This window comes from Sus scrofa, chromosome 17, assembly GCF_000003025.6.
Source record: "Sus scrofa isolate TJ Tabasco breed Duroc chromosome 17, Sscrofa11.1, whole genome shotgun sequence".
NCBI classification, from domain to species: domain Eukaryota; kingdom Metazoa; phylum Chordata; class Mammalia; order Artiodactyla; family Suidae; genus Sus; species Sus scrofa.
This window is the reverse complement of record NC_010459.5, coordinates 10791693-10808862: the sequence shown is the minus strand read 5'-3', so window position 1 is coordinate 10808862 and position 17170 is coordinate 10791693. Positions and strand designations below refer to the sequence as shown.

The 17170-nt window shown below is 52.0% G+C and overlaps 1 protein-coding gene across 1 annotated transcript in view; it reads left to right on the top strand.

Annotated features, from left to right (window-relative positions):
* ANK1 (ankyrin 1) overlaps nt 1-17170 on the top strand; it is a 232872-nt gene that overhangs the window by 176267 nt on the left and 39435 nt on the right. Inside the window, 11 exon segments of the mRNA XM_021078313.1 lie at nt 364-462; nt 1554-1652; nt 3128-3325; nt 3835-3933; nt 4541-4639; nt 9445-9642; nt 10785-10883; nt 14104-14202; nt 14431-14529; nt 15920-16012; nt 16404-16476. Of these exon segments, the coding sequence (XP_020933972.1) occupies nt 364-462; nt 1554-1652; nt 3128-3325; nt 3835-3933; nt 4541-4639; nt 9445-9642; nt 10785-10883; nt 14104-14202; nt 14431-14529; nt 15920-16012; nt 16404-16476 (1255 nt within the window).

Genomic DNA, 17170 nt, shown 5'->3' with positions numbered 1-17170 from the left:
AGGATCATTGTACAACTATAAATATAATAAAATTCATTGAGTTAAAAGCCAATAAATTAAATAAACAAACAAACAGATAAATAAGACCAGGGGCTTATGTTGGCTCTCAGGGAGCTGTCCAAGGTCCGATGCAATTTTTCGAGTTGTCAGTGTGGGCAGAATCACCCTGCAGTGGTGTGTGTTTTTGTTTTTGTTTTCCTCTCCTGCTATTTTCCTGGAAACAGACCCATTTTGTTGAACTCCCTTTTCTTGCAAAACCATTCTGGAGCACCCTAGAGGCAAGAGAGCCTGAGATCCATCTGGCTGTGTGTTTGAAGGAGCGGGACAGGCACCCTTCTCTCACTCCTCTCTGGTCTGTTCCAGTCTGGCCTGACGCCTCTCCATGTGGCCTCCTTCATGGGGCACCTGCCCATCGTGAAGAACCTGCTGCAGCGGGATGCTTCGCCCAATGTCTCCAACGTGGTAAGTCAATGGGGAAGGCAGGGCTCTTCCTGTGCACCAAGAGCTCAGAGGCAAACTTCGCAGAATAGCAGAGGCTTCAGACCTGGGTTGGGGGGGGGATGGGGAGAATGTCTGTAGGTACTGATACTTCCCCAGTTGAACTTGTCACACTCCTGTAAGTCTTGAGGGCTTTATTTTGGACAATCGTGTGGGAACTTCTCTAGGTGCTATTAGGGAATATATTTACATTTTTAAACATTCCTTATCTCTGAGGTTTACTTTTTTTTCTTTTTCTTTTTAGGGCCACACCCGACGCATACGGAAGTTCCCAGGCTAGGGGTTGAATCGGAGCTGCAGCTACAGGCCTACACCACAGCCACAGCAATGCCAGATCTGAGCCGCAATCTGCAACCTACACTGCAGTTTGTGGCAACGCCAGATCCTTTAACCTATGAGCGAGGCCAGGGATTGAACTCACATCCTCATGGACGCTGGAGGGTTCTTAACCCACTGATCCACAACAGGAAGTCCCGGGGTTTACTTATTTATTTATTTATTTTGTCTTTTTGCCTTTTCTAGGGCTGCTCCCAGGGCATGTGGAGGTTCCCAGGCTAGCCACCAGCCTACACCAGAGCCACAGCAACGCGGGATCCGAGCTGTGTCTGTGACCTACACCACAGCTCACAACAATGCTGGATCCAAAACCCACTGAGCAAGGCCAGGGACTGAACCCACAACCTCATGGTTCCTAGTCGGATTGTTAACCACTGCGCCATGATGGGAACTCCGCCGTCCTGGGGTTTATTTTTAAGTGGATCTCTTCCCCCTATCTCCCTCTCTCTCTCTCTGTCTCTCTCTCTGTCTCTCTCTCTCTCTCTCTGTCTCTCTCTCTCTCTCTCTCTCTCTCTCTCTCTCTCACACACACACACACACACACACACACACACACACACACACCAGGCATCAGCAGACTAAAGGCTGAAGTTGCTCCCTGGGGCAACTTCACCTCTTGGACAAAAACCCCACTCTGGGCCGGCACTGTGGAGCTCTGCATGTGCTCTTTTGGAAACCCAACATGTGTTAATGCTTCTGTGATTGTGTTATTTTTACAGAAAGTGGAGACCCCGCTACACATGGCAGCCCGAGCAGGGCACACAGAAGTGGCCAAATATTTGCTCCAGAACAAAGCCAAAGTCAATGCCAAAGCCAAGGTGAGTTCTGGAGGCGAAAGGGATCCCAGAATAGAAGGAATGCAAATGCAGGGGGAGCAGTCTGTCTCAAGCAGAGGCACCGAGACTGCCTGTCATGGCATTTGAGCCAAGGGCCCCAGGGTGGGCTCAGTGACCCAGAGACACCACACACACACACACACACACACACACACACACACACACACACTGACCGCCTCCAGCTTCAGGAGGAAACAGGAAGGGGGAGGGGTGGGATGAAAAGTCATCTTTCTGCTTCTGCGCTCTGACCCTCTCACCACCTCCGGCGTAAAGAAAAGCAGAGTAGCCTTCAGACAGAAAGACCAGCGGACACTCAGGACTTGGGGGACAGTGCAGGTCACCTTGCTTTATTGCACACGGCCAGCAATGTGTTTGAAGATTCGTGGCAACCCTGTGTTACCAGATGGTTAGCGTTCTCTAACAATTAAGCGGTTTTTCAAATAAGGTATGTATGTTTTTTAGACATAATGCAGCACATGATAAGAATGGCATTGTTTTTTTTTTGGCTGCCCTCGGGGCATGTGAGGTTCCCCACTGGGCATCAGATACGAGCTGCTTGTCACCTACACCACAGCTAGGGCAACGCCAGATCCTTTAACCCACTTGCCAGGCCAGGAATCGAACCTGTGTCCTGGCCCTTCAGAGACACTGCTGATCCCCTTGTGCGCACTGCACCATAGTGGGAACTCCACGTGATATGGTGTGAACAGGACTTTTTTCTTTTCTTTTTTTTGTCTTTTCTAGGGTCGCACCTGCAGCACATGGAAGTTCCCAGGCTAAGGGTCTAATTGGAGCTGTAGCCGCCGGCCTATGCCAAAGCCACAGCAACTCGGGATCCGAGCCACTTCTGCAACCTACATCACAGCTCACGGCAACGCCCGATCCTTAACCCACTGAGCGAGGCCAGGGATGGAACCCGCAAACTCATGGTTCCTAATCGGATTCCCTAACCACTGAGCCACGATGGAAACTCCTGAACAGGACTTTTATACACACTGGGAAACCAAAAAATTCCTGTGACTCACTTTTTTATGATACCTAGTTTATCACAATGGTTTGGAACTGAACCTGCAGTGTCCCCAAGGTCTGCCCATAGTAGTAGCCATAACACATAGTTTGTGCCAGACTCGGCGTGGAACATACACACTATCTGCTTGATCCTACCTGTAGCCCTATGAGTCAGTGTCATTATTCCCATTTTATTGATGGGAAGGCTGAGCCTTCAGGCAGTTAAGTAGGAATAACAACTAACCTGAAGGGTCGTTTTCAGGATTAGATTAGAACGCATTGGTTTCCGTAACTCAGAGACCTGACTGGCATCGCAGCTCTTTCTCATACTAGCTCTGTGGCCTGGAGAAAGTCACTTAACCTCTCTGGGCCCCACCTTCCTTCTTTGTGAAATGAAGAGCCCAGTAACCTTGGTGTGTCCTGTTCTTTGTTATCGCTTCGGCTTCCAGGATGACCAGACCCCACTTCACTGTGCAGCTCGCATCGGCCACACAAACATGGTGAAGCTCCTGCTGGAAAATAACGCCAACCCCAACCTGGCCACCACTGCTGGGCACACCCCCCTGCACATCGCGGCCCGAGAGGGCCACGTGGAAACAGCGCTGGCCCTTCTGGAAAAGGGGGCATCCCAGGCGTGCATGACCAAGGTACAGCCTCCCACCTCTGGTTCTCTAGAAGCAGCAGGCTGGTCCCCGCCAAGCCTGGGGCAGGGCAAGGAGGTTCCCGCCTGGTCCTGTGTAGCCTAGATGGTGCTGCAGGCAGCTGGGAGGGAGGGACCCAAGGGAATGGCCAACACCTGTGAGCCAGGTGTGTCCTGTCCTTCCCAGAAAGGTGAGGTATAGCTGGTCATCCACCCATCCAGCCTCCATCCGTTTATCATGGAGCAGCTGTTTGCGCAGCACCTGCTCAAGATGAACCTGAACCAGCTGGCCGTCACAGAGCCACACAGGGTGGTTTTGCCTGCATTCCCGCAAGGGGTGGGTGGCAAATGGTAGAAGCTGGCTGATCCCGGAAGTCTGTGCCTCTGGGGGCATCAGCCATCCTGCCCCAGCGTCTTCATGCCCATCGGGGTGGGGACCTCCTTCGTCACAGCCCTTTGTCTGGGGAGGACGGCTGGGGCCCCCCCATGGTTCTGACAGCCTGTGTTTCTCCTCAGAAAGGATTTACCCCTCTCCATGTGGCGGCCAAGTATGGGAAGGTGCGGGTGGCCGAGCTGCTGCTGGAGCACGACGCACACCCGAATGCTGCAGGGAAGGTGAGCCTGACTCCCTCTCAGGTCAGAGGCCAGGAGAGAGGATCCGCTTCATGCAGGTGGTGGCATCTCTGCCTGAGCCTGCCTGCCATGTCCATCTTTTGAATGGGCAGCCGTCCAATGAGAGCAGCCTTGGGGAAGACTGATCTTTCTGGCAGAGACGTCCCCCTTTGAGAAAGACCCGGTGACCCCCAGGAGTGAGGAGGTGACCCCCCCAGGACTGAGGGGGTGATCCCCCAGGGATGAGGAGATGACCCTCTCCCAGGATTGAGGAGATGACCTGCAGGGATGAGGAGGTGACGTCCAGGGGCGAAGAGGTGACCCCCAAGAGTGAGGAGATGACCCCCCAGGACTGAGGAGGTGACCACCAGCAGCGCAGAGATGACCCTCAGGATTGAGGAGGTGACCCCCAGGGATGAGGAGGTGACCCCGGTCCCAGCTGGCCGAGGTCTTTAATGACTTCAGGTCAAGTCTGACTGTGAAATGGTCATTCAGCAGATCTGAGCTGTACAGGAAGTGACAGCACCGCCCCCCCCGGCTTGGTGCTGCTTGGAGCCAGGGCTGGCCTGTTGGACCGGCCCTGAGTGTGGCTCTGTCCCTCCCCCTGCAGAATGGCTTGACGCCCCTGCATGTGGCCGTTCATCACAACCACCTGGACATCGTCAAGCTGCTGCTGCCCCGGGGCGGCTCTCCGCACAGCCCAGCCTGGGTAAGTCCCTTTTGAGTCCGCATCCCAGGATGACACCCCTCGAGGAGGGTTTGTGTTTTCATTTTATTTTCGCTTGGGAAGCCTCCCCTCCCATCCTGCAAGGCGATGGCTGCTCTCTGGGGGCTGGGAGAGGGGTGGGAAGTGGGAGACACTTCTTAGCCCAGGGTCACCTGGTGGAAGGGAAACTCGTTTTACATAACTCATGGTCCCCCAGACTGATGTCAGAGGTCACGTACAGCACGTTCTCCAATTCCGGGACCAGGGCCAGGCTTGGCGCATCTTCAGGGCTGAGGGTGAGCTTGCCAGAACCTGAAAGCAAGGAACCGAGCTCGAATGTGAATAGTCTCCCCCAGATCTGTCTCCCTGTGGAGTTCAGGCTCTGAGATGACGCTGTTTCTGACGTAAAATGTGACACAGTGATGCTGGCCGCTGAGATGCTCAGAGCTGTGGGTGCATCGCCCCTGAGGAACCCAGGGGTGTAGGGAGCAGATGGGGCTTATGCAGGAGCGGACTGGGGAGGCAGGGGATACAAGGCACAGGGATAAAGCTGGACTCGAGGGTCACTTTGGGGGACAGGCTGCCCCTCTCTGGGGGGACAGGGTGTACAGGGTCTGTGAGGGGTAGGGGCTGCACAGACAAGGGTGGAGGAGAGGGAGCAGGGCTCGGATGCCAAGGACACACGTGGCCCCTGAGCTCACCATTACATGGGTAGCCAAGACTCAGAAGAAATGGAGATAATTTCTGGATTTGTGAGAGAACAAACCCCAGTGCCCAACCCTGCAGCAGGAGGGAGCCACGTGGTGGTTCCCTGTGTGGTTCCAGCCACACCTGCCGACTTAAGTGGGGACCCTGGGAAAATCAGTGCCAGCCTTTAGTTTACCCTCCCTCCTTGGGATGGGTGCTCATCTGAATTTCTGAATTTTTGTTTTCTTTCTTTTTAGGGCTACACTCGCAGCATATGGACATTGCCAGGTTAGGGGTCGAATCGGAGCTGCAGCTGCCAGCCTGCACCACAGCCACAGCCACGTGGGATCCGAGCTGCATCTTCAACCTACACAGCAGCTCACGGCAACGCCAGATCCTTAACCCACAGAGCGAGGCCGGGGATTGAACAGGCTTCTTCATGGATACCAGTTGGGTTTTTAACCCACTGAGCCGCAGGGGGAATTCAGGATGCTCATCTGAATGGTAGAGCATCACTCTGCAGCAGACACAGCGTCTCCCAGACACCCACTCTCCTTGGACTTCGCTCCCCATGCGCCCACATCACTGTGTAGACAGCCCACAGCCCTGCTAGGACGTGACTTACTCCTGCCTCTAAAAATAAAAGGCTGGACTCCCCTCCTGTTCACCCGCCTCCTTATAGAAAAGAGATCGGAGCCAGGCTCATGATATTTAAAGAGAGCTTTATCCAAGCACAAACCCTGTACAGATGGGTTTTGTTTCCATGGCAAAAAATAGTTTCCAAAGTAGTCTGGCAATTTTGTGGAATTTCACATGCAAATCTCTCTGCACCCAAACCAAACCCGCCCCCTTTTAATTTCGATGCTAATGTTGTTTGAACATTTAGGCAGATCTCCCTCCAGCGTGCGCATTCCTGTGGATGAGCTCATTTCCTTAGGAAAGAGGAGCCTTTTGCTGGCTCAGGTCCCTCCCAGACCGAGTCTCCCTGACTCGCCTGCCTGGCTGCCCCCTGTCCTTGTCACCTATGGAAGGTCATTCGTTCCTTGTAGTCCTTCCTCTTGTGGCGGAAGCTCAGAGGGGCTGGCCATTGATCTGAGGTGGGCAGTAGCTCTCATGTCTCAGTTTTAACTGGGGCCACGTGGTAGCCTAAGCCTAAGATTCTGTTCTTGCCAGCAGCGTGGACCTTCTCAGCTGCCCAGTGGCCTGGACTTCCGGTTGTACTAACATGAATGACTGCTCTAGTTGAAGTCCTTTGTACCATGAAAGAAATCCTGATAGGAGTCCTTGGTGGCTCATCGGGTTAAGAATCTGGCAAAATCACTGCTGTGGCCCGGGTTCAATCCCTGGCCTGGGAACTTCACAGGCTACAGGAGCAGCCAAAAAAAAAAAAAAAAAAAAAAAAAGAGAGAGAGAGAGAGAGAGAAAGAAACAAATCCTGGAGTTCCCGTCGTGGCGCAGTAGTTAACGAATCCGACTAGGAACCATGAGGTTGCGGGTTCGGTCCCTGCCCTTGCTCAGTGGGTTAAGGATCTGGCATTGCCGTGAGCTGTGGTGTAGGTTGCAGACACGGCTCGGATCCCGAGTTGCTGTGGCTCTGGCGTAGGCCGGTGGCCGCAGCTCCGATTCGACCCCTAGCCTGGGAACCTCCATATGCTGTGGGAGAAATAGCAAAAAAAAAAAAACCCTAATAATCCTTGTTTCCATGAAGGGAATGGAAGGCAGTCTAGGGCCAGGTACCAGGCATCTTAGATGTTTAGCTGCCTCAGCCCATGTCATCCTGACTTGGGAGCTTGTTAGAAATGAGGAATCTGGGAGTTTCCACTGTGGCTTAGCAGGTTAAGAACCCGACATAGTGTCCATAAGGATGCAGGTTCAGTCCCTGGCCTTGCTCAGTGAGTTAAGGATCCAGCATTGCCACAAGCTGTGGTGTAGGTCGCAGAGGTGGCTCGGATCCCGTGTTGCTGTGGCTGTGGCCTAGGCTGGCAGCTGCAGCTCTGATTCGACCCTAGCCTGGGAACCTCCATATGCCTCAGGAGCAGCCCTAAAAAACAACAACAACAACAAAAAAAACCAAAACAAAACAAAAAAAGGGGGGGACACTAGAATTATCTTACATAATTACTCAACGAGTTTGATATTTATTATTCCATTTCATTCTTCGGATAAATGACAGCTTTTCATTTCCTCACGAAAACCACTTTGCAGGAGAATCTTACCCTGTCCCCCAGTGCTGTAAAACTGGGATTTTACCATATTGGCGGCCCCCCTTTTTTCCTGCTTCCTTTTGCTGATCAGTGGACCTGGCAGAATCAGAAATGTCGGTTTCCACAGTGAGACCGTGGCTGGCAGCGGGGATTCAGGTCTCCGGCAAGGCCAGGAGAAAGCTGGCCGTGGTGGGGAGACCATATGCCTTATCCATCTGCTCTGGGGCTGGGTGGGCATATGCTTCGAAAGTCCTGGGTCCTGCTCAAAATGTGGCCGCTGGTAGAACCATTACCTGGACACTTGTTAGAAATGATGCAGCATCCCAGAGTCCTCTGGTGGCCTAGTGGTTAAGGATCCAGCATTGTCACTGCTGTGGCATAGGTTCGATTCCTGGCCTGGGAACTTCCACATGCCGTAGGCGCAGCCAAAAAAAAGAGAGAGAAAGAAAAATGCAGAGTCCTGGGCCTCCCTAGAGCTTCTGAGTCAGAATCTGCATTTTAACAAGATTCCAAGAGGAATCACACTCCAGCCAAAAGAACCTGGAATCTGGAGTCACAAGGCCAAATTTGGCTTCTCTGTTGTTTTACTTCCCACGGGACATTAGATAAGGCACTTAGCCTCTCAGTGAATTGGCTTCCTTATCCACAAAGTGGGGATAGTAATAAAAACGCCTGCCTTGGAGTTCCTGTTGTAGCTCAGTGGATGAATTCGACTAGTATCCATCAGGATGCTGGTTCGATCTCTGGCCTTATTCAGTGGGTTAAGGATCTGGCGTTGCTGTGAGCTATGGCTCTGGCTGGCAGCTGCAGCTCCGATTGCACCCCTAGCCTGGAACTTCCACATGCAGAGGGAATGGCCCTAAAAAGGGGGGGGGGCAAAAAACCTCCACAAAACACGTGCCTTACTTGCTGTAGGCGGTTGCGGTAAAGCTCAGAAAGAGTAATGCGGGGAGAAGTGGTTTCCAGCAGTGCTGACCACAGTGGGCTGTCACCTGTCCGGAGTGGACACAGAGTTTGCTCCTGAGGAGAAACCACATGCTGCTTCCTTCACTGAGAAAGTCTTCCTCTCCCTACAAAGCGGGGAAGGAAAGCAGCCAAACAGACAGTACACGTGACATTGCTGATTTACTGTGGGGCTGGTTTCCTTCATCTCATCGTGGACTTAACACGTTTATTACTTTTATATCTTAATTTTCTAAAGCACCTTGATGATTATTATCATGTTTGATCCATTCAGCAACTTTAGGAACAAGTAAGATGTCACTATCCACTTTTTTGTTCTTTTTAGAGCCGCACCTGCAGCCTATGGAAGTTCCCAGGCTAGGAGTTGAATCAGAGCCTACACCGTAGCCACAGCAACTCGGGATCCGAGCCGCGTCTGTGACCAACACCGCAGCTCATGACAACGCCGGATCCTTAAGCCACTGAGCAAGGCCAGGGATCGAACCAGCAACCTCATGGCTCCTGGTCAGATTTGTTGACCACTGAGCCACAATGGGAACTCCGGGGTTCTTATTTCAAAACAGAAGATATGGGAGCTTTTTGTTTACTTAGGTACCCAGCCACTAGTTGTTCCCTAGGCTGCCTGGCTGAATCCTAGCATCTGCTGTGGACTGGGTGCCTAGCGGTCAGCAGTTTGTCAGAGCGAGATAACAGAACAGAGATGGACAAGACGGGGACAGGGCCCTTGCTGGCTCTAGGGGGTTCTCCCCATCAAATGGATTCAGTTGGTTTGTTTGTTTACTGAAGGAGCGCTCCCGGGTGACACCAGCCCTGCTCAGTGTCCAGTAAGCCAAGAACCCGTCCTCCTTCCCCCACCCCCTTTCTCTGAAGGGAGGCTCTGAAACGTTCAGCGTGTGCTCAGCTGGTCAGCTCAGCACTCCTGTGACCCAGGCTCTGGTGGCTCTTCTCTTTCAGAATGGCTACACTCCCCTGCACATCGCCGCCAAGCAAAACCAGATGGAGGTGGCCCGCAGCCTGCTGCAGTACGGGGGCTCGGCCAATGCTGAGTCGGTGCAGGGCGTGACACCTCTCCACCTGGCAGCCCAGGAGGGTCACGCCGAGATGGTGGCCCTGCTGCTGTCTAAACAGGCCAACGGCAACCTGGGCAACAAGGTAAACATGCATCTGCACATGTGCCGTGGACTCCGTCATGGTGCGGGTCAGTGGACTACACGCTGCATCTCAGTACTATGCACCTGCTCTGAGGCCGGGTTCTGAATCAGGTGATGTGCACACACGTGCGTGCGTGCATGTGTGCGTGCGTGTGAGAGAGAGAGAGGGAGAGAAAGAGATAGGGAAAGAGAGAGACAGAGAGATCCTTACAACAGCCCTGAGGAGGTTTTATCTCAGTTTTATAAATAAACAGGTTCAGAAAGGTTGCTTATACCAAGACTGCAGGACTCGGAGACTACCTGATGCCAAAGCATTGATTGGCTGGGCCTTTTCTAATTAGCATCTCAATCTACAAAAAAGATTGATATTGTGCTAGTGTGCACATACCCACAAGATCCCTGGAGCATGGCCATCCTCATGAGAAAGCTGTGACAAGGACTCCAAGAATCTGGTGCTTTCCTGCCCAGCTGGATCCTCTATCCTTTTTACAGCACCCAGCGCTGGCTGGGATGCGCCGAAGGCAGGCTGCGTTTAAATGGCACACTCTGCTTCACAATGTGTTTTCATCTGTTTTCTCAAATGAGCCTTCCTCTGGCCTTGAGATAAGTCCCTGATGGCCCCTATTTTCTTGAGAAGCAAACGGAGGCTTTGAAGCTCATCTCGCGTCTTGGAAATAGGGAATGCTACCATTGGAAAGGACCACCAAGTTCATCTAGTTCAGAGATCAGCCAACTACCGCCTGGGAGCCAGATCTGGCCCACTGCTTGTTTGTGTCAATAAAGTTTTATTGGCACACAGTCACACCCATTCATTTACATGTGGGCATGGCTGCTCTCTCCCCATACCTGGCAGAGCTGGATAGTTACAACAGAAACAGAAGCCTAAAATATTGATGATCTGGGCCTTAACAGAAACTGTTACTGACTTCTGGTTTAGTCTGACCACCTCATATTTTGGTTAAGGATGTGGAGGCCCAGAGCAAGGAGAGTTTGGCCAAGGTCAAACAAGGAGGGTCAAACAAGATCACACAGCTGGTGGTGGGGGCTGCAGAGCCAAGTTCAGTTCCCACACCTCGGTGCCCTTTCAGGCTGGCCTGGAATTGTTTCCTGACTCTAAGCTGATACAGTTCCTTTCCTTTCCAGAGTGGACTCACTCCCCTCCATCTGGTCGCACAGGAAGGCCACGTTCCAGTGGCCGACGTGCTGATCAAACATGGTGTCACGGTGGATGCCACCACCCGGGTAAGGCTGGCAGCCCGCACTCTGTCTGCGTGGCTCCCCCTGTGCCCCCGGCCCCACGCCCACAGCTCTGCCCACTCTGGTCTCCCCTAATCGTCAAGGAGCTTTGAAGCCCAAGCACCCAGAGGCCCTTCTCTGCCACTTCCTAGGGCAGCAGTGGCATTAGAGGGCACTAGTCCAGTGCTTTCCAGTGGGGAGCTTAAAAAGGGGGCTAAACTTTGAGCCTGTGTAGTGAGGTGAGAGAGTCCTCTCCATGTTTCACCATGATTCCCAGACCTTTCTTCTACAAGCAAAGTGTCAAAATGCCAGGCTTCCCCAAATGCACTCGAAAAGTCAACCCCCGTGTATTCAGGCACTTGGCTAAATGCAGGTCAGCATTCTTTGAGCCTGGGCGGGCGGGCGGGGAGGGGCGGGGGTGGTTTGAGGACACCCCAGTGCCCAGCACACAGTGGAATCTGCCTCGGGCATCTGCAGATGCTGTAAGAGGCAGGAAGGGAGAGCGGGGGTGAGCTGCGGTGTGAGGGGACATATGTGAACCACACAGAGCACAGACTAGGGAGGGGGTGTTCCCATCAGGTGGAAAAGCGGAGGCTTCCTGGAGGAAGTGGCATTCTCTTCCTTTTCACCCCACGGTAACTGTATTTTTTTTTTTTTTTTTGGTCTTTTTGCCATTTCTTGGGCCGCTCCCACGGCATATGGAGATTCCCAGGCTAGGGGTCGAATCAGAGCTATAGCTGCCGGCCTGCACCAGAGCCACAGCAACTCGGGATCTGAGCTGTGTCTGCAACCTACACCACAGCTCACGGCAATGCCAGATCCTTAACCCACTGAGCAAGGGCAGGGACCGAACCCACAACCTCATCATTCCTAGTCGGAGTCGTTAACCACTTCGCCACAACGGGAACTCCTCCCACGGAAACTATATTTAAAGGAAGGGACGAAGCGACAACCCCTCCAGCCCTCCAGAGTTCCACGGGAACACCTGTCCAAGAGTGACCTTGAAGTCTCGCTGTGAAAAACGTAGAGACCTATTTTATCCTCAACTGCCTGCCGCTTCAATGGAAATCTGCTTAAAACCCAAGAATGTTCTAGATCTTTGAGGCTTCTCTGGCAGGGTCTGGTTTAGTCTTTCAGGGCACAGCCCTGAGAAATCCTCTCCTGTGGGTTAGAACTGGGGGGTCCAGAAGACACCCCATCACTTCAGCCTGCAGGGTCTGGGTCACGAGGGTGTCTGCGAAATTCCCGTTGTGGCTCAGCGAGTTAAGAACCCCGCTAGTATCCATAAGGATGTGGGTTCCATCCCGGCCTCATTCAGTGGGTTAAGGATCTGGCATTGCCACAAACTGCGTGTAGGTCACAGTTGCGGCTTAGATCTGGCATTGCTGTGGCTGTGGTGTAGGCCGGCAGCTGCAGCTCCAATTCATTCCCTAGCCTGGGAATTTCCATATGCCCCAGGTGTGGCCCTGAAAAGAAAAAGAAAAAAAAAAAAAAAAACATGGTGTCTGTTGGGGAGCACTAGCTCTCTGGGAGCGCTTAGGAGCCCCAAGAGCCTTGGTTTTGTCGCCCTTTGGAGGGAGCATGAAAACATTTTGCAGAATAGCTGCCTTGACAATTCGCTCCCATGCAGCCAAATCTCAAATGAATGAATGGCCAAAGCCCACTCATGGCAGGCAACGGCCACTTCCTATAAATTTTATTACATTGCAGCCCAGGGACCCAGGCCACCACTTGGGGACTTTCTCAGTGGGACTTCACCTCTCTAGAGGAAATACGCCTGCAAATCCGCTCTTGTCCGGGTGGGCAGTGAGCTCCACACCACTGTCCCTCCTCACCTGAGTCCCCTGCCCTCGCAGGCCTGCTGGTGGGTCCCTCCTTCTGGGACTCACCCCTCCTGGCTTCCGTCACAGGGATCTCTCCTGATTTCCCCCCACTTCTTTGCCGTTCCCTCTTTTCGGATGTCCCTCTCACAACAGCCTCCGTCCCTGAGCCCCACTTTTTTCTCTCCACACTTATCCTGGGTGACCTCGCTCCCCTCCCAGACTTTAAACGCCCCCCACCGCTCAGGCCCCCAGGTACCTCCTTGTAGTGTGGGTTTTCTACTCACCTCCTTGACCTCTCTGGCCCTCGCACTGCACTTGTCCGACACCGAGCCCTGCTCCCCAACCCCTCCTGCCACCCGGACCATCATCTCCAGTGGGGACGGCTCCTGGAGACTTTGCAGAGGGCTTTCAGCCGTCCGCTTTTTTTTTTTTTTATTAAGGTATAGTTGACTTGTAATGTGCCCATTTCTGCTGTAAAGCAAAGTGACTCAGTCATACATACGTGTGTGTGTATACATATATATATTCTTTACTTTCTTAATTTAAAATTTTTTATTTTTATTTTTTTGCTTTTTCAATTTTTTTTTTACTTTTTATTTTTTTTTGTCTTTTTGCCTTTTCTAGGGCCGCTCCCCCGGCATGTGGAGGTTCCCAGGCTAGGGGTCTAATCCGAGCTCTAGCTGCCGGCCTACACCACAACCACAGCAACGCGGGATCCGAGCCGCATCTGTAACCTACACCACAGCTCACAGCAACACTGGATCCTTAACCCACTGAGCAAGGCCAGGGATCGAACCTGCAACCTCACGGTTCCTAGTTGGATTCGTTAACCACTGAGCCACAACAGGAACTCCAAAAATTTTTATTAAAGTCTAGTTGGTTAACAATGTTGCGCCAATTTCTTCTGTATAGCAAAGTGACCCAGTCATACATATATATATTTTTTTAATATATATAAAATTTGAAAAGTAAAGAATGGATATATATATAAATATACTTTTTTAATTTTTAAAACTTTGCTTTTATTAAAGTCTAGTGATTTACAGTGTTATGTCCATTTCTGCTGTACAGCAAAGTGACCTAGTCATACGTGTATACATTCTTTACTTTTTTATTTATTGAAGTCTGGTTGACTTTCAGTGTCCATTTCTGCTGTACAGCATATTGACCAGTCGTATATATATATATGTATATATATACATTCTTTTTCTCCCCTCTCTTCCATTGGAGTCTACCCCAAGATACATTCTTTTTCTCATGTTGTCCTCCATCATGTTCAAGGTGCCTCGTTAGCGCGGTAGGGAAGGGGGTGCATCCATCTTGTCTTAACTTCTCTTATTGTGAGGATTTCATGACCACTCACCCACCCTGCTGGTCACCCTCTCCCATCTCTCACTTTTCAGATGGGTTACACTCCACTCCACGTGGCCAGTCACTATGGGAATATCAAGCTGGTGAAGTTCCTGCTACAGCACCAGGCAGACGTCAATGCCAAGACTAAGGTACAGGGTCACCCGAGACCAGTGCCAGATTCCGAGGCAGCCAGGGTCACTCTGGGTGCACTTGGGGCTCTGCCACCAATCTTGGCTTTGACGCCTGAGGAAGGATGGTGGGGGTGGGTAGGGCTGCATTTTTTATGTTGCTCATAAAAGATATACGGGCCCTGTGGCGGGTGGACAGTGCTTTCCCTGGCAGCTGCCTAATCCTGCCACATGCTTCTCTGTTTCCAGCTTGGATATAGCCCTTTGCATCAGGCAGCTCAACAAGGCCATACGGACATTGTGACACTGCTTCTCAAAAACGGTGCTTCCCCAAACGAGGTCAGCTCGGTGAGTACCCGATTTCAGAGAACTGCTCTCACAGGGCAGCCCCTTGACCAGAAGCACTCAGTGTGTCCTGCTGCACGCCTGGAGCCTAGACGGGCTGCAGCCCCAGCTACCCCCCCTCCCCGCCCCCGACATGGCATGTTAGGATTCATTCCTCCTTCTGGAAGACTGAAGGTTGTCCTTGTAACCCTGTTTACCCTCCCTCTGTTATTTTTGTTTCAAGATTGTCGAAGCCAGAGTTCCCTCTGTGGCTCAGGGGTTAAGAACCCAACCAGTATCCATGAGGATGCAGGTTCGATCCCTGGCCTCACTCAGTGGGTTAAGGATCCAGCACTGCTGTGAGCTATGGTGTAGGTCACAGGTGCAGCTCAGATCCAGTGTTGCTGTGGCTGCAGCGTAGGCCTCAGCTGAAGCTCTGATTTGACCCCTAGCCTGGGGACTTCCATATGCTGCAGGTGCAGCAGTAAAAAGAAAGAGGAGAAAAAAAGATTGTCGAAACCCATTCTAAAATCTGTGAAGCTGCTTTCAGTGTGGTGCGAGTGAAGAAAACCAATGTCTTGCGCGGGGGGGGGGGTCCATGATGTTTGGGGGCCCAGGGTCTTCAGCCGGTGTCCCTGTTGAGTGTGAACCAGACCAAGTGATTTTCAGGTGCATAGATGACCTTCATGCTGCTTCTGGCTTGGAGAGGGTATGGACCTTGGAGTGTAGGCGCAGTTGCTGCAGCTGTAGGCGAGGATGAGTCTGCCCAGGGCACATCCTGGGACTAGAGAACTTCAAGGAAAATTTATGCCTCATTATCCATTTAGTTTCCCTCCGTTCTTCCTTTTAAAATCACAGTAGAGAGAGGAGTTCTCTTGTGCTCAGCGGGTCAAGGATTTGGTGTTGTCACTGCTGTGGCTCTGGTCATTGCTGTGGTTCAGGTTCCATCCTTGGCCCTGGAACTTCCACGTGCCCTGGACACAGCTAAAAAAAAAAAAAGTGGAATTGTATGCTGTGAAGAGCCACTTCCCACAGCCACATCTGGTGCCTCCCTGACCCTGACCTTCCCGCTGGCTCCGTTGGCTACTCTTGACTTTGGCGTCCAGATCTCCCCTGGTTTCATTAAAGCTCCTGCACCCACAGTTGAAGATTTTTTTTTTTTTTAAAGTTCCCAGGCCAGGGATTGAACCTGCGCCACAGCAGCGACCCGAGCCATGGCAATGACAATGCCGAATCCCTAACCTATTGCACCACCAGGAAACCCCCAGAGCTGCAAATTTAAGCAGCCTCCTCTCAGACCCACCCCTCTGTGGGCAGCCTTGGCGACACACGTCAGGGCTCACACGTTACCGGGGTCTTGGTCTCTGTCCAGGGGGCGGGTCTGAGCTCACCCTCCCTCTGCTGTCCTTCCCAGAATGGAACCACGCCACTGGCCATAGCCAAGCGCCTGGGCTACATTTCTGTAACAGACGTGCTCAAGGTTGTGACCGACGAAACCAGTGTTGTGGTACGTCTGCTCCGGCCCTGCACCCCCACCCCCAGACACACACAGCCTGACGGCAGGGCCCTCGTGGGGCACCCCGGGAAGTGAGCGTGTTCTGGGGTCCCAGGATTCGCAGGAAACTCAAAACCTAAGGAGCTGGAGGGGAGTGGGGGGGGATGTTCTCCATCAGGCGGAGCTGTGCTGCCACCTAGTGGCCAGAGGAGGTGCGGCCGAGACCAGACCTAGGGGATGGGGGGCAGGGGTAGATGGGGTTGGGGCAGGGACCGGGCATGGGGAGAGGCTGGTGATTCTAGACCCCAGAACGCCTCTTAGCTCATTTTCTTCCTTTGGAACCATCCTTCCTTTGGGCGGATGGCTGTGTTTGGGTTGAATTCTTTGCTTTTTCTCATCTTAGTTGATCAGTGACAAGCACCGGATGAGCTTCCCTGAGACGGTGGATGAGATCCTGGATGTCTCTGAAGATGAAGGTACTGTCTGGGATTAACACCAAGTGAGGTCAGAGGGGCTGCGTGGGGCTCTGAACACCCCTGGGTCCTCCCAGGACACTCACATTCTACTTTCTGACTGAAGCCAGACAGAGCTGCTTTCTAGAGATGTTGTCCATTATTGAAAATACTCCTTTAAGGTAATTTTAGAAGGAACTCTACATCTCAGAAACTAAAATTAGAAAAAAAAAGAAAGTTCCCAATGTGGTTCAGTGGGTTAAGAACCCGACTAATATCCATGAGGATTCGGGTTCGATCCCTGGGCTTACTCAGTGGGTTAAGGATCAAGCTGTGGTATAGGTTGTGGATTCAGCTCGGATCTGGCCTTGCTGTGGCTGTGGTGTAGGCTGGCAGCTGCAGCTTCAATTCGACCCATAGCCTGGACACTTCCATGTGGGGCAGACATGGTCCTAAAAAGAAAAAAAATTAAAATATAAAAAATCCCAGGCAGTTTCATAAATATATGTTGCTGCATATACCATACACAGAGTATGATCTACTCAGATCAACTCTCAGAGCCATAAGAACTGTAATAAAATTCTACCTGGTGTGTTTCCTGTACTTTGGTTTGATAACAAGTTGTTTTATTTAAAATCTCAGAATTCCTTTTCATAAGCTGTTCTTCTGACCACTTCATGGGTCAGTCAGCTTGGGGCTGTATTCACTATGAAATTAC